This window comes from Otolemur garnettii, unplaced genomic scaffold, assembly GCF_000181295.1.
Source record: "Otolemur garnettii isolate 467f Iridium unplaced genomic scaffold, OtoGar3 scaffold00016, whole genome shotgun sequence".
Taxonomy (NCBI): Eukaryota; Metazoa; Chordata; class Mammalia; order Primates; family Galagidae; genus Otolemur; species Otolemur garnettii.
Window position 1 is genome coordinate 12,307,551 of NW_003852411.1, and position 24,381 is coordinate 12,331,931.

The 24,381-nt window shown below is 46.2% G+C and overlaps 1 protein-coding gene across 1 annotated transcript in view; it reads right to left on the bottom strand.

Moving 5' to 3' along the window:
- The window catches only part of LOC111723816 (voltage-dependent R-type calcium channel subunit alpha-1E-like), a 173,843-nt gene extending 150,288 nt beyond the window's left edge, over positions 1–23,555 (bottom strand). Inside the window, exon 1 of the mRNA XM_023510803.1 lies at positions 22,876–23,555. Coding sequence (XP_023366571.1) covers positions 22,876–23,141 — 266 coding nt within the window. The 5' untranslated portion in view covers positions 23,142–23,555. The remainder of the gene's footprint in view (positions 1–22,875) is intronic.
- Positions 23,556–24,381: the final 826 nt, after the last annotated feature.

The following is a 24,381-nucleotide window of genomic DNA, read 5'->3' on the forward strand; positions in this document are numbered from 1 at the left end:
GACCACAGGCGCCCGCCACAACACCCAGCTATTTTTGGTTGCAGCCATCATTGTTGTTTGGTGGGCCGGGGCTGGATTCGAACTTGCCACCTTAGGTGTATGTGGCTGGCACCTTAGCCACTTGAGCCACAGGCGCTGAGCCTACAAGCCCTTTTCTTTAACCTCTTCTCTATTTCCCTTTCTAACAAAAGCCCAACAAACAGGTATTTACTTTACTGTGCTTTTGCCACCACCTGCAATGGCCTTTCCTCTCTTTTCTGGTCATACAGCCAGACCAAGCTGAAATGCCACCTATCTACAAAGATTTCTCCCTATGCCCCATAGCCCACATCACGTAATTTTATTATTTTTTCTCCTATTTAAATCCCCAAGGAACTAGGCCTGGAAAGCAGGCATCTCATTCATCTCTCCAGTGGCAGTGCTTAGCAGAGACCCTGGTATACAGTAGGAGCTTACTCAGTGTTAAATGCAGTGTGAACAAATGGGAGGTATCTCCTTGCCAAGGCATCTTTCTAAAGAGCCATTATAAAGGCAGGATTTTGTCATTCACTATGGCTCAGGCTGGGGCTCCTGCTCATCCACTCCCACCCTGGGGTTCACTCAGAGGTACCACACCCATTTCTTCTCAGCAGCAAAACTTCAAACCCAGCAGTGATGGCTTCGCTACATCTCTAAAGGAAAGAGTCTAGATGGCCAATAATGGTCCCCTGGTTAAGCTAGTAGTAGGCTGAACCCAGACATGACTTGGAAAAGTCCCAGAAAGCTCCAAGTCACCACATCCTCAAAGAACACCCTCCCCACCATGGCAATCACAACCAGGGACAAGACACGAGTCTATCCAGGACCCTGACTCCTCCTGCCTAGCAACGCAGCAACTCCCATGACACTCTGTGCCTGACACAAAGCACATTTCAGAGAAGAATATCTATCCCTACTGTCCAGATTGTATTTTGAGATCTTGAACAAATGAAGCAGTGATGGAGCAGTGAGGCATGGGAGCCCAAGGGCAGGGCCTGGCCCGTCTCACTCAACTCTGCATCTCTGGTGCTGGCACCATGTGTGGCATGCAGGGGGCTCCAAGGAACTATTATTTAATTAACTAATTAATTAGTACTGAGCTGATAGATGGCTAGTGAAAGGAAACTGGAGCCAGAGGCATCTTTAAAAAGGTGCCCCATACTCTCTCTACACTGGATACCTATCTGAACTTTCTGTACTGTACATTGTGGACATGCATTATCTATTTTTAAAAAGAAAAAGAAAAAAACCAGCATGTGTAGAAGATCCCTTTAATGTTGAAAGAGAGAGAGAAGAAGAAGAAATTCTGTCTTGCTGGAAGGGTAATGAGTTTTCTCTGAGCAGTATAGGGTGATTTTCAATTTCAAGTAGGGTGTCTGAGTGTGAGGATAAGCCTGCATTACTTTGTAATTATAAAATTAATCAACTGAGGCTATATGTATTCTGAAAAAAGAAAAAAGAAAAAACCAACACAAAAACCTATCCCACCCTGAGGGCAACGAGGAAGGTGACAGTCACAGAAATCTCAGAAAAGATTTCTGAGTGGATCAAATGCAGGAGAATAAAGGCACAAGACCAAATGAGGAAATGACCATGAAAGTCCTTTGAAATCTGCAAAAGGCACCTCCCCTCCCAGACATCTCGCCGCTCACTAGGGGCCTCATTTCTTAAACTTTCCTGGCAATCTCCCCAACACCCCTTCGCTCCTCTTTCCCTCGAAGCCCGTTAATGAGGACCTATGTCATTCCAACTCTCCCTCTCCTGTCTCACAGCTTCAAGACAATCATTAGGGAAATGATAAAAATAGGTTCGTTTATTGATTTATCTCCTTTACCCAACCCTCCTTCCTTCGAACGGTTGACTTGTTTCCTTAGCAACACAGCTAATTTGAGCAGTGCTGCTCAGCCTGCACACCTGCCATTTGTTCACTTCCTTCCTAAAATGCAGAAAGCTGGGATAAGTGTGGTGGTGCTGGCTCTGCAGTCAACAGTGCCCTGGGGACCTTCCTCTGCCAGACCAGCATAGCCTCCTCTATCCCCACCTCTCAGGTACAGACCAGCAAGTGCGGGCCTAAGAGGGACTCAGTCAAGCCTCGGACAGCAGATATTGGGTCCCCCAGGGCAACATGCATCTCTGCCACCACAAGGGGGATGACCCTACACTCTTCTGCACTCAGCTGTTCTTCCCTGATCCTATGGCATCAGAACCCTGAGGGGACTGTGCTCCTTAGGGCCACCAGGGACAGGCCAGCAGACAGAATGCTGAGCCCTCTTCTGACTCCAGGCCTAATAGAAAATGTGCCTTTGTGGGGACCAGCTGGTGGTCACTCAGGCACTTCGTGGAAACTCCTGGGTGAGTCCAGAAGAGGCCACAGCCTCAGGGAGACTTGCCTTAGCCTCCTTTACTCACCCATCCCTCCTCCCAGACCTAGAACAATCTCCCCCCAGGAAGATTTGTCCCCAAAGAGTTGTAACAGTCTCCAAAGACGGCCTGGTGGTCTCTCTTTCCACCCCTTCCTCACCTGTACATAAATATTATCATTGTAAAAAGTGGATGTGGACTCAGAGACAGTAACCAGGAAAGGGCCTTGCCTAGTCTGTGATTCGATCAAAGCACTACCCCAAAGAAACACATTAAATATGAACACTAGTGAAATACAGCTTCCCAAGGTTTCCATCCAACTTCTCTCATATGAGAGAAGATTCGGAATCTTCCTTGAGATCTAGAATGCAACAGAAGAAATGTAGCATGGCTATGGGAGACCAGAGCCTGGGCTCTCACTATAAAACCTGTCCCAGCACAGTACTTAAGAGTCAGAGGAAGGCTACCATCATCCATTTCCACAGAACCAGAGAAGAAATAGAAAGGAATCAAAGCCAAAAAGGTCCAGGAACATGCAAGCAAGCCCTCTGAAAACTGTAAGGTAAGACACAAATGCACAGTCACTTTCATTATCCTACTAAATTAATGTTTAAGCATCTGCTGTGGCTTGAAGCTTTGGGGAAAGCATCTGTTAGTGGTCACAGCCTCTAGGAATGGGCTGGCTGGCTGCAGCCATGGGCTGACATCAAGGAGACCCACCTCAACAAAGGGTTTAGAAGAAAATTATGGTAATGGGCCTCTGGGAAGAGAGCAAAGACATTTGGCCACGACCTCCTGGGAATATGGAAAGCACATCCAAACACCAGCCTCCAGAGAAGGATATATGAAACTGATGGCCCTGATGCATTCTCTCCCAGGGATTCAAAAGGACATTAATCACACCCAAGGCCAGGCCTAAGAACCGGAGGGGTTGAACCAGCACAGAAGTCTGGCTCCAGCTCCTACAAGCCCTGATGGAAATGCAGTGAGATCATGCTGGTGACATCATATCCCTCCCGCCTGAGCCCACTGAGAGAGATACATCTGTCCTGAAGGGACGAGTAATATGAAAGAGACGGGACCTTGTGCCTTAAAACCCAGACATAGTGACAGTTACGACCATGGCTTCAACAGAGTGCGTCTGCATCCCTCGTGGGCTTCCTCACCCTTGCTAGAGAGATACTGTTACAGGAGTCTCTGCCTCCTAACCTGTCTCCACAGTGCCATGAGTGCAATTCTTCAACCCTTCATAGAATACAAAATTGAAACCAGCACTGTGAAAACACTTGGGGCCAGCTCCCTTCCTAGAGGGATAATTTGCCTTTTCTCCCAATGATGGTATAAAGTGAGAGTGAGCATGAGGTTCAAAAGATGGAGATCTAAGAAGGCTATCTAATACCTCTCACAAGCTACCATCCTGCTGTGGCCAGGTGAGAGGGCCCAGGTCAAGAGATGAGCCACAGTCCAAGAAGGCTTGGTCCAAAGGTGAACGTGTTCTCTTGTGGGCCCTTCTGGACCTCTTTACAGCTGACCTGGCAGGACGTGGCATTGCAGCCTGAAGGAGACCAAGCCGGAAAAGGGAATAAACAGAAGGGACTGTGTTCCTGGAGGCTCTGAGGGGTTACCAACCAACTTTTCAATTTCCTAAAACTGAATGTTAATCTCTTAAATTTATCAATGGATGGGCCACTCTCGTCCTCAGAGTAAGTTCTACCATGAATTCCCATTCATGGGAATTTCCCTTCTCAGTCCTTACTTTCAGGTTTCCAGTGTCTACCCCAGGCTGAGCAACAGGGGTGAACCAGACATTATCCCCAAAGGGCAAGAGGGCTAAACCCCTGTGCTTCTCCATGTGACAGACATCAGCGCACAACTCTGGCTACAACACTGGAAATCCACACTGCATTCCTTCTACCCCCAGAGCAGGAGAAACACACTGTTAACAAGCATAGAAACAAGATAGAAGGTTCCACATACTCCATATTGTCCCATGTCGTTATCTCATTGTTTTCCTTAGTGTAATTTTTCTCACCGCCCAACCACATCTTAAAAAAAAAAAAAAAAAGATCAGATTGAAAAACCAAACCCCTTTTCTTTTTTTAAAACAAAACAAAACAAAAATGTATCATGTGACTTCCAGCTTTAACATCAGTTTTTTAACTTTGGTTTCCATGGTGGTGGGATGCAACCTGCCATCGCCATGACAACAGCTGCCTCTGTTCAAATTCACCATCTGACAGGCAGTGCTGAGCACGCACATACACACCTCTCTCCTTCTTAATCTCTCTCTCTCTTTTTCTCTGGCTGTCAAGAAGATGGAAATGCCATTACACCTACTCCTAAAGACTTAAAATCTAATGAATGAAAAACAAAGAAAGCAATATTGAGAATATAACAAAGAAGCCAAGAACCCCCCCCCCCAAAAAAAGGTCTTTTGTTTGCCATTGCCAAGCCCCATTGCTCTATTATGGAGGCCAGTGGACTCTGTTACTCAACACAAAAGGCCACAAGTATGGCCCTTTTAATGTTGGCTTTGAAGCCACATCCAAATTCTCTTTACCTCTGGAACAAAGAGCTCTCATCTGACTCCCAGTTCACTGCCCTCTCCATAAAATGACTGAAAGGAAGGGCGCAATGTTGCTACTTTGCTGGGCCACTACTGAAGTCAAGTTCAGACCCCAGCCCTGATTCCCAAAGGACGGAGTGTGCTGGCTCTGTCTGAGGAATCAAGGCAGCACTGCGTCCCTCCTGTTCTCACTGTGTCGCGTCCCTTTCAGCTACGGTCAGCTGGATAAGTCTTAACAACTTTCTGTTATGTGTCTAACTGGAGCCTGGACTCAAAATGCTGTTATTTGACACTGTTTTGATGATCAAGAGATAAATGATTGAATACTACAGAAGAGAGAAGAAAGAAAAGGGGAACATTAAAAACCTCCAGAAGAAAACAAAACGGCAGTGGGTAAATTACCTGTTTCAGGAATCAGAATTTGTGTTGTGATGACACTCTCATGAATCTGAGCCCATCTGGCAGCAACATGCGTTTTAGGAAAGCAGTCTGTGAGCGGCAATCAGCAGCCCCGCCCAAGACTACACCCCACTTTGTATCAACCCACTGTGGTATCTCGGGGCATCATCTGGAACTCAATGCATAAAGAAAGTGAAAGACTCCATAAATCATCTCTGGAAGAATTTTTATTTCCTTTGAAAACTCTGCAACTGTACCCCTGTGTTTAAAGTCACCTAAAGAGCCCATAAATCCAACCACATGAGAAAATGTTGAAGGAACTAATGATATTCAGCTTGGAATGGGACAACTTGAGAAAGACATCATAGCCACTTCCAAGTATCTGAAGGGCTAGCTCATAATAGAGGGCTTAGAGCAGTGGTTCTCAACCTTCCTAATGCCATGATGTATTTTCATTGTTACAAAGGGGTCACCACCCACAAGTTGAGAAATGCTGGTTTAGAGGTTTTCTAAGCTATTCTATATGGTAAGACCAAGACCCAAAGGGTGAAATGCCCAGCCATGGCAGATCCAGGACAATGTAGAGAACTGCCACTGTTCCATCAGGGAATGATGTTAAGCACTAAACCAAGTCCTATGCTAATAAATGTGTAACACCAGGGGAGAAAGTCCTGATACACAACATTTGCCAATCTCTGGGATGTAAATATTCTAACTTCATCATGGAACGTGGAATCTGGAAGAGGCATACACAGAGGAGACGGAAGAGCCAGGACAAGCCAGTTTCAGCACACCACTTGCTCTAACTTCTGTGTCTCTGGGACACTGAGAAGGAGATTGCTGTATTTCACGGCGGTTGTGCTGTGCCCCCTCATGTGCATACAGGGCTAACTAACCAGCAAAGAAGCAAGGTCAATGAGTCTTCATCACTTGCCCCAGGGCCTCCTGGGTGAGCCTCACTGACTCTGCCCCTGAGCCAGACCTGTGCTCAGGAAGTCCGAAGCACCACCCTCATCACAGAAAGCTGTTACCTGTGCTCTGGGCGTGTGCCAGAGCAAACACAGGTGAATGGTTCTGCCAATGTAGTGAAACATAAGAAATTAATCATACCGTTCTCTCAGGCTGAATTCTAGGATACCCAGGAGACGCTGGCTATTTCATCATAGCCTGCAAGAGAACTGAAAGGAATCCGCCAAGGCGTCTGATCAAAGCACGTGGAAAAGAAACAGAAACAAACCAGGTAACAGGCTCACCTCTTACCCTAGAAGATCTGTGGATCTCAGCCTTGGCTGAACTGTAGAATCACCTGGAAAGTTTTTTTAAAAGGCTACAGGTATCCTATCTCCAGAAATTCCAATTCAATTTGTCCAGTCTGGAGTCCAGGCATCAGCCATTCCTAGAAGTTTCCAGGCAGACCTAACGTGAAGCCAGTGAGTACACTGCTTCTCCTGCTGGAGGCCATGAAAGCTAATGCTGTCCTCCAATCAGGTGAGATAACAGTGGCAGAAACTAGAATCACCGAGGCAGAGCAGTGAGACCTGAGAGGCAGCCACCTTGCAGTCCCAGTAACTACCCCGATACACTCATTTCATAGATGTACCTATAAAGACCAGAGAAGAAAGGAGACTTTCTCCAAAGCCAGGGCTAGAAACCTTCCTGGACTCTCAGAACCATGCCCTAAAAAGTTTGGGAAACTGTGATCAGAACAATCAACTAAATCTCTCTGGTCCTTTGACTTAAATTGAGGATTCTAAAATAAAGAGATCATTTAACTTGAGTTGATTCCCTCTTTCCCAGGCCTACTCAGTTGTTCTCAGAGAGCACATCTCAAGGTAGTTCTGAATAGTTTACCTTTCTTAGGGTCACTGAAGAGCCCAGGAAACATTCTGAGACAAGTTGTCTGAACATCCACGCATCCTCCCATCTGCTACAACATAGCTTTGGTTTTACACTAGGTAGAAGTCCACTGCCATGGAGCCCTGCACTATCCTTTCATAAAGATCTCTAGCAACACATTTGAGAAAGGAGAATATTAACCATTGTTTGGAATCAGTTTCCCATTCTCAATGAATTTGCTTCACCTCTATAAATCATCTTTTTTTTAGAGTTGGGGTCTTGCTATGTTGCCCAGCCTGAGCTCAAACTCCTGGCCTCTAGTGATCCTCCTGCTTTAGACTCCCTCCTCAGTAGCTGGGATTCCTAGTTGTTCTTACATAAGTCTTTATTACTCATAATCCTCATATTCATTCTCCTATGCTCCAAGAAAAACACCAAAAACACCTACTTGCTAACTAATAAAAGGATGAAAGTCCCCAGAAGAAGATGAGGGGCTAGAGGGAAAATGAGCAGAGAAATGGTATGAAAGAAAGAAAACAGGAAATGTGATAAAAAGAGCCCAACCCTTACTTAGGAGCCCAGGGTTTAGTCCCCACTCTGTCATTTACTGAGAAACTTGTGGCAAGTTAGCTTTCTTATAGATAAATGAGAATTTGGTGAGAGTTTCTCCCAGGCCCCTATAATTCTAATACTCTATTTTTCTGTGGTGCTAAGGGGGGAACATGACAGGAGGATCGGGGAAAGGAGAAGCACCCACTGTTACAGCCAAGAGAAGTCATTTTTGGTGACACTACTAGTGGGGACATCCAACAATAATACTCAAAATGAAAATCCAGGAACACCCTGAAAGTGTCTGAAGTGCGTGGAAAAAATGACCAACTGGACTGGCCAGAAACTTCTCTAATAGATAATGAAGAGTTAGAATCTTCATAACGCTGGCCTGGGCGTGAATACAGACAGGACAGCTTTTCCATAAACCTATTGTAAGCTTTTTCTATATTCTCTATCAGGTGATGAGAGTCTGTTTTGCAGGCTTTCCACATCCCAGCCCCCATTTCTTTAAAAAGCTGCAAAGGCAGTAACATGCAATATATGAAATCTCGAGAAAAGGTCAAGAAACCTGCCACCTCCACACTGCAACTCACACATGGGTGCCCCAGAACAGAGAAGATGGGGCATAAGCATCTTTGAGGGCTGGAAAAAAGAAAATGGACTTTACATGCTAATACTGAAAGGGAAGCTGGCATTTCTGAGTTAAAGGCCCTCCACAGAGTGAGAAAGGAACTATGGCAGTGGAGTTTTAGGCGAAGGGAAGACAAAATAGCAAAGATGCCAGATTCCAACTCAAGCAGCTTGCACTCCATCGACATAGGGCATGATGTCTCGGATCCGCTTCATGATGGCCGTGATGATGGGTGAGAGATCTTTGCTCTGCTCCCAGCTATTGATCCTTCACTCCTCCATTAATTTAGCTTCCTTCCCAAGGGGTGCTGCAGATACGTGTAAGTAGCTCACAGTATCACTCTAAGAAGATGCTGTCAGGGAAGAGTATTTGCTAGTATCCTGGTATGGCCGGAGCTGGCCTGGTATGATAGAAAGAGAACAGCCCACGGAGTCAGCCAGACCACATCAACCTGTGACCTTGGGCTAATAACCTGTAAAATGAAAACCACAGTATCGACTTTCCACAGGGCTGGATTAAATGGCATCTGCCCTTAAAGCACACTGCGGAGTGCCCAGCATGCAACCTGCAGGCATTAAAGGTTTGCCTCCTCCATCCTCTCTCAAGGATGCACGTGTGGAAGAGAAAGCCCCCCAGGCCTGCAGGATGGTGCCTAGAGGATGTTGGTAAAATTAGATGATAAAAACACATGAAGGTAAGAGAAAAAGAGAGCTGATAAGCCTTAGGATTACACATGGTCGAGAGAACCAAGCCGCTTTCACTGTGGAAGTACAGAAAGCTGTTAGAAGTTCTCACTTCCTAGGCTCCATTCCTGTGCTTTGCTCTCCCGAGCCCGTCTACTGATGTTTGTGACAGAAATGAGCTCAGTCTGTTGAAGCCTATGCAGTTCTTGTGAGTCGGCATTTGTTACTCTTTAATCATCGCCAGGGTAAGAGGTTACCCAGGGATGTAACATCCCTAGAATTTCAGAGGGTGGGGGGAAAGGCAGTGATCTGAAAAGTAAATACATACATTCATACATACCTCCCTGGGACAAGGGAGTGTTCTCTTGCCAAAATGCCCAGATCCTCAGAACTGACATAGGCCCATACCCCCGGACCTGCCCCTCCTCATGTCACTACTCCCACCTGCTCAGCCCACCCCCAGGCAAGCCCACGCCCTTCAACTGCTCCTCCATCAACAGACTAGAACACATGCGTCCTTGTGCATCCATATGGCTCAGTTATTGCACAAATACAAACTTCCACGCAAACATAATCCAAAGTTAGCAGAAGGGAGAGGCAGTTCTCTTAACTTTTTTAGGCCCACTCCCTAATTTTTTTTGAATCTTCTGTCTGGTTTCCAGAAGCCAAGTGGCACGACTGAATTCTCCATTCTCATCCACACCAGTATCCAATTCCTACAGGTAAAATATCCTCCAGGATCCGGGATCAGAAGACCTCCACCAATTTACGTGGCAAATTTCCAAGGGCTCCAAGCCATAGGGGTTCCTCTTGACCCCTATATCACTCTAACCCTTTCAGAAACTTCCTCTATAGTTCATGGAGTCAAGTCCTCTCTTTTCTGATAGAACAAAGACAGAGGCCATAAATACCTAGGACACCTAAACAGACAGGAAGTGGTTAGCTAGAAGGCTGGCAACTCTGAGAAGATAGTCTGCCTAGAGGGCAAGCTGGGACCCCAGGAAGGATCCTTCCACATGCCATTAATTAAGCCATCTGAAAATTCTGGCTACCATTACTACAAACAGAAACAAAATCAACTGAGTTTGTTTAAGGCTGCAGATGGTTTTGAATATCTGATCTGATTTTATCAAAAAGCTTGCTGGGAAAATTCTGCGCCATTATTGCTCCAGAAGATAATTTTCTGGGTCGTAAACCCGAACTTGTCCTTAGGCACAATACTGGTAGAAAACAGGCAGTAGAAACATACAGAAGACAGGTTTGGATGTAGCTATCTTAAAATTTATATTTTAACGTTATCCAAATAACTTTGAGAAGAAAAAACTAAAAGCTCATAAAAAGACCAGCTAGCACGATGGTTTGAGCATCAGCTCTGATCCAGGCCTTTGGCTCTTACTGTGTGATCATAGGCAGATGAGTCAACCTCTCTGTGCCTTAATCCTGCCAACTGTGAAATGCAGAAAGCAAGAATGCATATCTCTGTAGGACTGGCATAAGGAATAAAGGCAACAATCCATGGGAAGCACTTAGCACAGGACATGGTTAATGCTCAATAAACATTAGATATTTACAAACTTTAGCAATATAGCACTAATACCAAGGGCTTCTACACGCATTGCTGATGCTAACCTCACAACAGTCCTAGACATTAGGGAAGGCAGTGTCCCCCTCACATCTGCAGACAGGGAGCCCCAGGGAGCTAACAAGAGCAATGCAAGGTCACATAAACATTACCTGACAGCACTCAACCTAGAATTCTAATACGAGGAGGAAATAAAATGGTATTACTAGAAGGAGAAAACTTAGCTGCAGACGTTTAATTTATCCAGAATTAACCAGATACTAATACCTAGGATTTATTCACACCTTACTATGTGCCAAACACTGTTGTAAGCACTTCATTTATATTACTACTTCTGATTTTCACAGAAGTCCCATAGCATAGACCCTATAGGTAAATGACTATTTCTACCATTTTATGTTTGTGGACTCTAAGACACAGAAATGGTAAGCAGGTGGCCTGCCGCACACAGCTAGGAAGTGGCAGAGGTGGCACTAAGATGTGAATCCACAGCCCCCATTTTTAACCATGTCACCCTGACGATCTCAAGCAGACTGCTAAATCCCAGCTCTAAGGTGCAGCCTGCATCCACTGGGCACTGGACTAAGGACATCTGATATCTCTTTGAATCACTCCTGAGATTCTAAGGTTGCACACTTTTATTGTCTAGTAAAGAAATAAAATAGTGCCTAAGTCTCTGAAAACGATACCCAAAGTGGACTTTGGAGAAAGCAAGAAGCTATAACCTAGCTCAAAATAGACATGAAGTAGTCATGAAAGCGTGTACTGATTTCAGCAAAGCATGTGACAAGAATATCTCTTACACTATCCTCACAGACGAACTAGAGAAAAGTCAGGAGGCTAAAGCATGGCTCAGAAGATTTAAGAAAAGCTGCACAGTCGACACACACTGACTATGCCTCGATGGTAAGCAGAAGGGGGACCCCAACTCCAACCACATAGTTATCAGTTACCCCAGTGAAGGCATCGAGCATGTGCCTGTCAAATTTTCAGATGACGCAGAGCTCAGGGTGGGGAGTTCACTCGTTAAACAGCAGCATCCATAGACACTGTGTCATAGACATCACTTAAACTTCAGAGTCGGATCACCTGGTTCAAGTTCACTGGTGATGATCTTAGGCAAGTGACTTAATCTTTCTTGCCCTTAGCTTTCCCATATACAAAATGTGGATAATAACACTTATCTTGTTGGATTGTTGATTTGTTTTAAAATAGAGTGTCTAAAATTTGTTGGGACGCTTAATGAATGTTCGTTCCCTGTCTCCAGAGAAAGGGAATCTCTATTGAATGGACTAGTAGATCAAAAGTAAAGAGATAAAATGGACTTGAAATAAACACAGAGTCCTGAATCTACATGCAACAATTAAATTGAATGAGAACAGAGTGAGGAAAAACTACGCCTGTCATATTCAAAGATTCGGGGCTTTTAGCTGACTACAACCTCAAGTCAAGACAGAAAAAGAATGCCGTTTCTTTAAAAAAACAAAATCTAAAAAATGTATTTTAGTTGAAACAAATGTCAGATACTAATGTTAATAAACACTATTTTATATACTAGTAATTAAAATAATTAATAGACACCAGTCCCTTCCCTTACAGGAATTTTATTATTTTATTTATTTTATTTTTTTTGAGACAGAGTCTCACTATGTCACCTTTGGTAGAGTGCCATGGCGTCACAGCTCACAGGAACCTCCCAACTCTTGGGCTTACACGATTCTCTTGCCTCAGCCTCCCAAGTAGCTGGGACTACAGGTGCTCGCCTCAACGCCCGGCTATTTTGGGGTTGTTGTTGTCATTGTTGTTTGGCAGGCCCAGACTGCATTCGAACCCGCCAGCTCCAGTGTATGTGGCTAGGGGCCCTAGCCACTGAGCTATAGGCACTGAGCCACTTACAGGGATTTTAAACCAATACCAAAGTTGTGTGGTAAATGTTATAACAAAGTAATAAATGAGACGCCACAAGGGAGGGGCACTGTTCTTATTTCGTGAAGAGGAATCAAGGAAGGTTTCACAGGCGAAATGACATCTCGGTACCATCCTAAAGTCAAAGTCATTCCAGGCAGAAGAGCAGCAAGTTCAAAGGCACGGAAGCCTGGAAGATTAGGCAGTGCCTTCAAGGATTAGCAAGAGCGCTGGAACAGCTGGAGACTATGGCAGTCGAGGAAGTTTGGGGTGCAGGGAGAAGCCCTACACCACCAAACTGGAGAAACCCTGCCCAGTTACAAAGCAAGGTTTGTAAATGCCAGAACCCAAAGTGGAACTTAGGCTTTCTGACTTGGTATGTGTCCTCTCTACCTGTACTGTCCTGGACAATAGCCACTAGTCATATGTGACTACTTAAACGTAAATTAATTAAAATTAAATAATATTTAAAATTTAGATCTCAGTCCCATTAGCCACATATCAAATGCTCAAGAGCCACATGTAGCTAGTGGCTCCCGTGCTGGATAACACAGATAAAAAATACCCATCATCACTGAAAGTTCTAACCAAATCGTGCAGTTCAATAACATAGAATCATCAAGTAGACAAGTAGATTTCATCCGTACTGCTTTACAGAACAGAAAAGCAGGTGTTCGAAGCTATAAAGAGGCATATTTCAACTTCCTATACATTAAGAGTACTCTGTTTTCTAAATAACAGAAGAGCACCCAGTCATTAGAAGTGCTCAAACTTGATGGCCATCTCTCAGGGTGTTGCAGAAAGCACCCCTGTACTTAACTGATGCTCTTTGCTTAAAATGTTAGTGTCCTCTCATGGCAGTCTGGCTGACAGACCAGCACAGACATCTCTGCAGCTGCTTCCCACGGAGGTCCTGTCATACTTGTACATAGGTTCTGATGTTTGTTTGGGAACCACTATTCCTCATAGCCCCACATCTCAGTATCACATATTGTTGACATTTTTCTAACATGATAGGTGTTTTTAAATTGTGATTCACGGACCCCTGAAATGGAATACAAAATTGTATGGGCACTTTTCAGGAGAAAGGGGTCAACAGTATCAACCAGATTTTAGCAGTATTTGTGAACCCGATATAGAAAATAAACAGATACACACTACACTAGAGAAACCCAATGATCCTAGCCCTCTAAAAAGAGTCATTCAGAAGACATCTAGACAGCCACTCTGGTCATTCCCAACGCTGAAGTTCCATGGAGTCAGAATAGACCTTTAAGCACCTAAAGACTGTCACCTGCAATTGAACCATTTTAGAGTTCAACATCTCCTGACCCTCGAGGAGAGGGGAGATGAGAGTATTAAAAAAAAAAAAAATAAGGAACATGAAAAAAGCCCAAGGAACACAAGTTGGATAATTCAGAGTTAAGCTGGGGAAGGTATCTGACAACCTCTCTCTAAGTGGTTGCAGCTCTCTCAAAACCCTAACCTCCTTGATGGTTCACATTCAATGTTAGCCTACAGAAACAAGCCCACCCAGTTAGATGTAATACTAGCTTCCCAGATGGGACACTTGCCCAGTAAATCTAAAGCCTGTAGACCTATCAATCCATTTTTAAAATAACGGCTTTGTTCCAACTACTACCTGATGATATGACAATTATGCCAAGATTCACCTCCGGCTCCTACAATCTTTCTAGAGCTAAAAGGACTGATTTCTAGAATAATGCAACCATTCCTCTGTTATCTGGTACAGCTGGAAAAGAACACTTCGCTTAATTTAACCAAAAAAATGATGAAGAGCTACTTTATATAACTAATACGAATTACAATTTGTGAAAGCTCAGAATACAATGAAGTGCATGCACTGTTCACCATTATGCTGAACATAATGTAACAAATTCTCAGAAAGCACTATAGCGTCCATGCTGCCTAGGGGCCATCGTTTCCAATCTCAGTGGTCATTATACTACAGGTCTCTGAGAGCCCACTAATAGAGTTCTGTGTAACAAAATGCCAGATAATAAGTACTCCGTATTTTTTAACAGTGGTGAAGCCCGTGTTGGGTAATACAGAAGCCAAAACAATCCTGAGCAAAATTATAATCATGTGATCTTACGCAAGATGACAATCAAAATCGTCATCTTGTCTTTTATAGCCTCCCAATTCCCAGGTTATGATCTTACGCTCCCTTCCCAGCCATCCAGCACCCTCACTCCGCCCCCTAGCAACCTCCTATCCCCTCACCAGGGCCATATCTGGTCCTAGAGGTCCTGGCCAGGGACACAGGACACATCAAAGGTACTTTGTGGATGATTGGTAAGTCAATAGTAACTGATTTAATTGTAAATCATTCAAGAAAAATGTACTGAATGCTCACCATGTACCAGCAATGTGCAAGGTGGTAGAATTAAAAGGGGCACGTCCATCCTCAGAAGAACCTGCTCTTGGGTGTAAGGCCAGGAAGAGCAGGAAGAACTAATTCAAGGTTAACAATATTGTTTATTTAGCTTAATATGTCCCCATGCCCCCAAACCTACATTTTGTTAGAGAATTCTCACTACCTGAACTCAAAGAATAAGTTCTCCTTAACATCAGGGCTTTAGCTGGCATAGGTGAGAGAGACTCAGGATGGGGATTCTCCCCAGCAGTTTGGAAGACTGGCCTTCTCTAAAGGCATTACTCAGTGGGTAACAAAACCATGTAATGGTTCTTAAAGTGTGGTCCCAAGGGCAGCAGCATCAGTAGTACCCAGGAACTTGTGACAAAAACTCTCAAGCCCTACTCCAGACCTAATGAACCAGAAACCCTGGAAGTGGGGTCCAAGACTCTATATTTAATAAGCCCTCCAGGTAATTCTGAGATGCACTTGAGGTTGAGAGCCAGTGTTGTAGACGAAACAGGCCGAGAACACAGGTCTGACTCCAACACAAAGGAACTAAACGAGAAATTAGCCTAATGCCCATGGAAGTCACCTGTGAAAGGAGGGCCACTGATTAAAAACAAAGCAACAATACAGTCTGCAGTGACATATAGCTGGAAATTGCTAGGACGTCAGCGAGTGACTGTCACAAATCCATTTCATGCTCTTTGACTCTGACCAGCCCCATGAGACAACGGTGTGGAAATTGAGAATGAGGCATAGAAAGTTTGAAGAACTTCCAATCTACAGCTAAGCTGAAAGCTGGGGCAGACTTGTAAGGACTACCTTTCCCCCTTGTGCTGGTTTTCAGAGCCTCCAGGGGTCCAGGAGACCATTCATGACTCCCTGCATCTCAGCAAAGGAAATAACACCAGAGTCCGACTGCCAGCCAGGCTCCATTGGTGGTGTTACTTCCCAAAGCAGTACTTCTCTTCCCCTCTAGCCTGTTACCCGCCATCCAGCTACATCCCTTTTATCCCTCCCCTAAAGGAAGAGAAGAAATAAAGACAGAGACCTCCCCCCCCTCTTTAATAACACAAACCTTTGGAAAGCTTAGGCATATATCTGAAGGAAGCTTTCCAAATTCTCCAGAGATGGGGAAAACAGATGCAGCCCAAGTGCAGCAAAAATGCAGCAGGACCAAATGCAGCAAAAAATAGAGCCTCAAAATTATGCAGAGTTGCAACAGCAACTCAAACCAACCACCCACAGGCAAAAGGCTACACTTGGCACGAGCGCCAGGCAGGGCCTCTCCCTGAACCCCTCACGTGGCTGGAGACTAGCTGGACTTGAGGTTCCCAAGCCCTGCCCACCTACTTCTGGCATGAACGGCTGCTATACAAACAGGTCTATTTCAAGCTCCCCCCTTTTAATATGCAGGAGCACTCAGATTGGAACTGTTTAGTCCTACATATTTGGAACTCAAAATAGTTAATAAAGAAGCTCCTAAGAAGTACCCACGGCTCTGCCAGGGGGATGTCTTGACACTTTTTAAAGTCATTCACTGCTATTCTCCTTAATCTGGCCCATCTTCCCCGAGCAAGGACAAACCTTCTAGCTGCTTTGATTTCCAGAGACAGGGACATGGGGGCTCAACAAGGTTTCTAGGGAAACACATTTGGGGTACATATTATGGGATATACCATTGACATCTCCCCAAAATAGGATTAATGCATAAGAGACCACTAGGTTGGCAGATTCTGTCCCATTCTCTCCTTAATTAAGACTGATACTGGAAATACGGTTGATGGCGAACTCACTCATATGTCCTCTCTGTGTAGATTTAGAAACCTTGGGAAGGAAAAAACATTGATCCAAGTCCCTAATATTTTTTTTTCTTTTTCTTCTTTCACAGATGGGGTCTCACACTGTCACCAAGGCTAAAGTGCCATCACATGATTATAGCTAACTTTTAAAAAATGTTTTATGCACAAGAGTCTCACTATGTTGGTCTCAGATTCCTGGCTTCAAACAATCCTCCTGCCTCAGCCTCCTAAGTAGCTGAAATTACAGGCTCAAGCTCTGCACTCAGCCAAGGCCATGATATTTCTATCCCTCTTTGAAAGGGACTGCACTAGAAGCTACATGGTGACTGAAGTTGTGGTAGTAGACTGTCATATATTAATCTCCATACCCCGTCCTCACACCCACCACCCCACCACCCCCTCCACAATTACCATGTGAATTTATCCTGAAATTTGAAAAGAAACAGTTATAGAAGCCTGTTCCTTAGCTCAAGGGTTCAGCATTTATTGGCATGAAAACCCAAGATGATAAGGGGATTCAGAGTGGCAAGTACTTGGGGACATAAATACCTTCCAGTTAATCACAGTTTCTGAGTAGACAAGACAGCTATGTATTTATGGGGCTTCCAACTGTAACGGGGCTGGGTCGGAGGCAGTCATTATAAAAATGGCATGAAAAAACCTGTTAAAGATTTCCTCCAGGTACCTGTGTGCTGTGTCACAGTGCCACTGCCAAGAACGGGGGGCTTAAGAGGAAAGGTGATTTCGGAAGCTGGCCCTCTGCGAGAGGTCTTAATCACATCCAAGTGGAAGACAAATAACCTTCCTTTTCTGAAAACCCTAGAAAAACCCACACATATAATGAATTATTCACAAAGGCCGAACCTAAAAATGAGAGGGAGAAATATAGAAAGATGAAAAGATGGGCAGAAAGGGAAAGAAAAGACTGGGTCTCTTACTCCTCGAATAAAAGGGTATTAATTACAGTTGCATTTAGGTTCCCCTCTTTTACATCTCTGTGGTCAGTGACAAGCAAAATAATATGAGCAGAGCTGGCCCCGGTGGATTGGACCGCACGGCTGGGCTTTGGCGTCTGGTGAGTTGCGGCTTCCCAGGCAGCTCTGCGCGTGAGGTAGGGAGGCATCTGACCTGCCCATCAAACGCAGGGAGCCGAAGGGTTTGCAAAAGTTCTGAGCACTGAGCAAAGCTTGACTCGGTTTTATTGAAACTGAGAGTATGAAGATTGAAAGAAACCAGATGTTCCTATCAAGAGGGAGGAAAGAAGCAGAGTTTGAGGGGGGTAAAAAAAAACACCTACATTTTGTACAGCAATAGCTAAAAAGATATAAGCAACTTTGGATGGAGCCAATAATTCCAGAGTCTGAATCTTTCAGCAGAAGGAAAAAAAGAAGGCCTTTTCTCATTATTTTCCTCCTCCTCCTTTAATTCATAGTGTGCATTGCGCCTACTGCAGAAAAAGCAAGTGGAGGGAAGTGGGGAAATAATGATATGCAAACCAACAGACAAAACTATCACATTTGAGGTATTTTTGTCTCTCTCCTCCAGTCATTTCATTTCTGTCAAACTCCTTCACTCCAACTTGCTTTCCAGGCTGCATCCCACTTACAAATAGTCCCCACAACAAGTCGTGGCCTGGTTTCCAGATGAAACATTGCCCATACCTCATAGCAAGGGCAAAGTCAACCAGCAATTCAGAGATTGTCCTGGGATCCTGGGAGCCTGAGAAAATGAAAACCATGATCCTGGAGTTTCAGGGCCAATGGCAGTTGGCTTGGGTTTCGCTGTTGGCATCCATGCACAGGTACATGGGAGATGGGAAAGCTCTCTGCATTAGCCGATCATAGGATGTAATTACAGACTTCTTCCTTGTTAGCTGCCACCCTCTGCCCTAATGAAGGCATCCTGACTCATGATTCACTGAGTTACATCAAATGTGAAATTCTTACCAGGACTCCATTCTACTATCCTGCAACATGCTGTATATTTATAGGCAACCAAAGCAAGAGAAAAGTAGATGCCACCATGGGAGAGTCAAGAACTGAAACTTTCAGCATGCCTCACCCAGATCCTCCAAAATAAATGGACAATTTACCATGGTAAATTCACTATAATAAAACACATAACCTCTGGTCCACAGCCAGAGTGCTCTGGGGATACGATGAAATTTTCTACAATAAGAAATCATGGGCAAACACCCACAAGTTCATGTAATGAGCTTTATCATCACAGTGGCTACAAACACATTTGATCTTTCTACTTTAAATCATGTTCATGTCCATGCAAAGCGTGTGCTCCCCTGCTGAGATGACCACGTGTGCGTGTATGTAGGGTTCTCCCAGTACCCATGGATGGCACAGAGTCTCCAAGTCAGATATACACTTCTTCCCTCAACCCCCTGACCTGGAAAAGTGCAAACAAGCGTGTGCGTCATGCATACTATACAAGAGAGAGATCTTGAATCTCTACAGGGTAACTAGCCCTGGGCATGCAGCATAGTGAACGTGGGAGGGGATTCAGGACAGCCAACTGCCTAAGAAAAAGAGCTCATCTAACAGATCTACCCTTTGGTTAGCTCTATTAGATGAGCAAAACAGAAAAGAAGGAAACATGTAGAATGTAATACCACATTTTAAATCAGATTAGCATTTTCAAAAAGGGTATGGTATCCACTGCAGAAGAAAGTGCCATAAGAAAATAAAATTATCTCCCTATGCAGATGTAGCTTCCAAGAAAAATGAAACACATTCAGAGTGGGCTGTTGACTTGCTATCATCTTTCATGCCAAATCTGGGTTATCCTAGGCATTTCTTCTCACGAGAATTAGACCTTCCCATTAATAACTCCATAAGGTTACCCACCTACCCAAAAGTCAGAGGGTCCTACATGCCTAAGTTAAAGCATTCCTGTTACTTGATTGGTCTTCTCAGGCCAATCTGACTAAAGACCAGTAATACGCACCATGAAGGGAGCACGAACTAAAACAGCACACAGCAGGACACATCATCCTCCCAGTCCTACAGTGACTTTCTACAGCCAGTAATAGTTTCAAAAAGTGTCGTCATGCACCAGCAATCAAAATCCACAAACACGCAGAATGGGAGTGTGACAGGAACGAAGCAGGTCTGTGGCAGGTTTTCTAAACAACCTGCCTTTTTGTCCTTTGCCTTTTTGGCCCTTACAAAGAGCAGAGAAGCACTTCCCAAACTTTAATGTCTATACCAAGCACCTGGGGATCTTATGAAAATGCAGATTCTGATTCAGCAGACCTGAAGTGGAGTCCAAGATTCTGAATTTTTAACAAGCTTGCAGGTGACACAGATCCAGCTCCTTGCTCTCTTAGCCAGGCAAAATCTAGAAGACGTCACAAACTAAGACCCCTCCCTCAGCGCTGAAACTTCTGAAAGACTCCATTAATAAAAATAGCTAGCGTTTATTGGGTAATTAGGTAATGTTCTGGCACTTGACATATATTAATATTAACTCATTTAATTCTCCCAGTAACTCATTAATATCATCCTCATTTTACCAATAAGGGAAGTGAGTCACAGTCACGAAGTAACTTTTCAAGGTCACAGAGCTGGTGGAGGAACTAGGATTTGAACCCAGGTAGATTAGCTCCAAAGTTTTATGGGCAACCCCTACCCATACTGCCACTCAGTAAGAAAAAAACTAGATGTTTCAGAAGCCGGATGTTTAGAAAGGAACAGAAAAGGAACCTAGGAACTTCAACGTGTTTTAGAGAAAAGCCATTGTTTTCACGTGGTCACCTATTGTACAGCCAGGAAAAAAATCCAAACATGGCACATTTTAAATTTTCCAACTGGGCTCCACTAAACACCTCAGCTGATGTTCTCTGAAGACTGTTACAAAAGCCTACACGCTACAGAAACGCTGAGAAATTTCCAACTATGGGGAAGGAAGAGACGGCTGGGGCTGAGCATGATGCTGAAATCAATTCCCTGGAGCATTTCTCCTTTGACTTTCTTTGGTCCATTGTGGCCAAAGACAAGGAAAGGGAGGAGTAAAACTCTGCCGCACCTTGCGCTCACCACACCTGGTGGGAAGGCGGTGTCTTTGCAGCGGAAGAAAAAAACGTGAAAAGAGGCGACCGACCGCGTGCTGTAGGAAACGTGCTTGGTTTCCCACCCCAAGAGCCTGGGCCCAGCCGGAAGTATCCGGGGTGCTGAACCCGCATGACTAGGGAGCCCCAGGCGGCTAGGGAGTTTTGGTGGCGCTGTCCGAGGTGCCAAGGATGGCTGCAGGAACACTTCGCCACCCACGGGGCAGCTGGGCGGCTTTGTCTACCGCAGAGAAACGGGAGGGCGCCTGTCTGAATCAACATGCCCTTAAGAGAGGGGCACAGCAAGGCAGCACCTGGTGGATGGAAAATTTAGAGAAGTGTAGAAGGCGGGCGAGGGAGAGGGAGCAGCGGGGAAATCTGGAGAGATCTGCCTAGAGGAGTATTTGCAGCCGCAGCACGCAACACAATGAGATCTGTCCGCTTTGTGCAGAGCCCGGGCAGGCGTGACTGCAGGACCGGACCCCTCCCCCTCGCAAACCCCCCACGCTAGATCCATTCAATTAAGACAGCGTATGGCCCTGGATCACTCAGTGGGGGCAGGAAAGGTAGGGGAGAGGAGGAACCCCGGCCAGGGGTGGTTGTGGGAGGATGTGAACAGCAGCAGGAGGAATATCTGCTTAGAGATGCTCCTTCGTTTCTAATGAGGGGTGCTGCCTAGAAGCACCCGGCGCCAGCCAATCACAGAGCTGCTGAAGCAGGGAACTAGGGAAGGAGGAGGGGAAGGCCAGAGACCGGGATGGGGGCAGTAGAGAGATGCCCAGGCCCTGAGGGAAGCAAGCTGCATGCCTGGTTAATACTGGAGACCCAATGCAGCCCTAGCTGTCTCACTGCTGCACACCTGGAAAGCAGGGGTGGGGAGAAGGGAAGATAAGGAAGAAGAGGAGGGGCCACATTTGAAGGCGCATCCTTCCCAAATCTCCCTCCACAAGCATCAAAGTCCTGTTCTTCCATCCCACCCCCATATGTAACACCACACCACTAGCTTGCCTCCTTGCTAATCCCCTACTAATCGCCTTCGCCAGCCCACCACCCACAATTCCTAATGGCCTTGCCAGGCATCCAAATCCTTAGTGAAGAACAAGGCAGTGAGATGCCTAATCAGCAGCCTGCATTTGGTGCACTTGATTAAACCCGCAAAGAAGCTCCTTCCATGCTGACACCACCACCATCAGGGACAGCCCTCACAAGCTTTGTGGAGAGCAGTTCCTTTGGAGCTAAAGTGAGACAGACCGCTTTCACACCTCTGGCCATCCTCTAATAAATTCAGGCCCAGCGGATCCACCTGGATCCTGGGTCTTACAGCAACCAGCTGGATCAAGCACAGAAGGAAGGGCACCCAACTCAGGACCAAGGAGAGGCTGGGCCCTGGTGAGCTGCTCTTCCTTGGCTGAGAAGAGTATTCCAACTTTGAGCAGTTTGGGCTATGGCAATTGAGATCACCTCCCCTGACATTCATTCATTCACTCTGCTTTCAGTGGAACTTAAACTTAGTCCCCAGAGTTTAGCTGGGTCCCCAGCTAAACTGCTATTTTATTTATTCATTTGTCTATTAGCACACAGGGTTTTGGCCTTGGAGCTTTTGAACTGATAAATTCCCTCAGGAAGCCTAAACTTCCTTTGACGGTGCAGTTGTCTCCCCAGCTGGAGGGGATGGGGGCAGAGAGGCTGGGCTTCAAGGGAGGGAGAAAAGGGAGAACTGATTATGAAAGAAAGCACTGAGATCAGGGGTAACCCAATCTATGTAGAGTGCACTTTGTGAAGGGTCCAGGGATGGAGAGGGGGCTGGGAAATCAGACAAAAGCCCAGCCCAAAAAGGGACGCAACCAGGGACACTAGAGATTTCCACATAGGAAACAACAAAAACCAAGAAGTCTTACCTTGAAAAACACTAATGCTCAAACCACAGCACCAAGCTTGCCCCTTAGATGCACCGAAGTAAAGAGTGCACTTCAGCAAAGGGGCAAATTGGCACCAGGAAGGTGTAGGGGATACACTCCATGCTCCGTCCCTCCCCCGCCCCCAACCCAAAGAAATGCACAGGGGGAGAGAGGAGTTATGGTGGGCAAGAAAGGATATGGCCAATCGATGAGCTTCTTGGCGTATTTCCTGACAATGTTATCTTCTCCGAAGATGAACAGGGATCTGTTGACGGTGAAACAGTTCTGCCGGACTGGAATGGGGTTGTACAAAGCCATAGTCCGCGCCCTCTGCGCTTTCGACTGCTTGTAGGCGGCCGCCGGCCCCGAGGCCGGCACTGGGGTTCCTTGCCGGTTCCTGCTCTGGTCCGAGTCTCCATCGCCCGACCCCGGCCTGCCGACCACCGCCTCCCCGAAGCGAGCCATCCTGAAGTTTAAACAGACAGAAGACACACAAAGGTGATCGCGGCCGAACACCCGCACACAGCAACAAGCAGAGAGACACACGGAGACTCAGAGCCGCATCCAGACAGGCACGGGGACCACCGCCTCTGGGGAGCTCCGCGAGCTCTTCGGAGAGGCGGCAGCTGCAGCCCCGCCGCTCTGAACTGTTGAATCTAAACACAGCCTCTGCGAAGCTCCATTCCTCAAGAAGCAAAAAACACCGGGGCTGGGGGTAGGGCTCGGGGGTGCTCAGTTTCTGGAGGCAACTGCTTTTTTCAAAATGCCAGTGTGTGGTGTTCAGGGGCCAGAGAGCAAAGGGGTGGAGGAGGCTGCTCTTCAAACATAGCTCCTCTTCTGGCAGACGCACCACCTAGTTCAGGGAGAGAGGCAGGCACCGGCCAGCTAGGTAACAGTTTGGTGATTTATTGGTTGGGGGGAGGGGTGGGGAGGGAGGAATGAAAACAAAAGAACTTTTTCTTTTAAAAAAGAAAAAAAAAACAGAAAAGACGAGGACGGGATTACGGTGACATGCTTTATAACGCCAGCCCAGGCAAGTCCATCTAAGAAATTCCACAGCGAAGACTTGGGTCTTTAAATCTGCCAGCACAGACGCATCCAAACGTCGGAGAGAGAGGGAGGGGGAAGAGCGGTATTGAGGTTCCTGCGTAAACCGCAACGCCCAAAATATCAAAATAAGAAGTCGATCCAACCGGAGAGGGACAAATGACTTCAAAGCTCCTGCGCTTGGGCTAGAAGTTGAGCAGCATCCAGGGAGCAGCGAAGCCCGAGTGCCAGCATCCGCCCGGAGCGCTGGCCGCCGCCGCCGCCTCCCCGGATCAGCATGCAACAGCGATCCGCGGCTGCGCCGGGAGAGGGCGGGCGCGCGAGCGGGCGGGCGGGCGAGCGCTTGGGCGCGGGAGGAACAGGTTGCCGCCGAGCCTGGTGGCGGCCTGGCACGGAACTTATCCAAGGACCGAACTTCCTCACTAACAACTGGGTCTCCGTCTTCCACTTAGCCCCGCTCCCCCGAGCCGCTGGGAGGACGCAAAGGAGAAGGGGGCGGCGAGGAGGGCGCGCCAGCCGTGCGCAGGGGCTGGCGAAGCGCCCGGAGGAGCGGGGGAGGGGCTGGCGAGGCGGGAGGGGCGGGGACGCGGCCGGAAGGCTGGAGGTTCCTGGGAGGTGAGGCTGGTCTGCCTGATTGATTTATTTGGTCAAAGGGTAG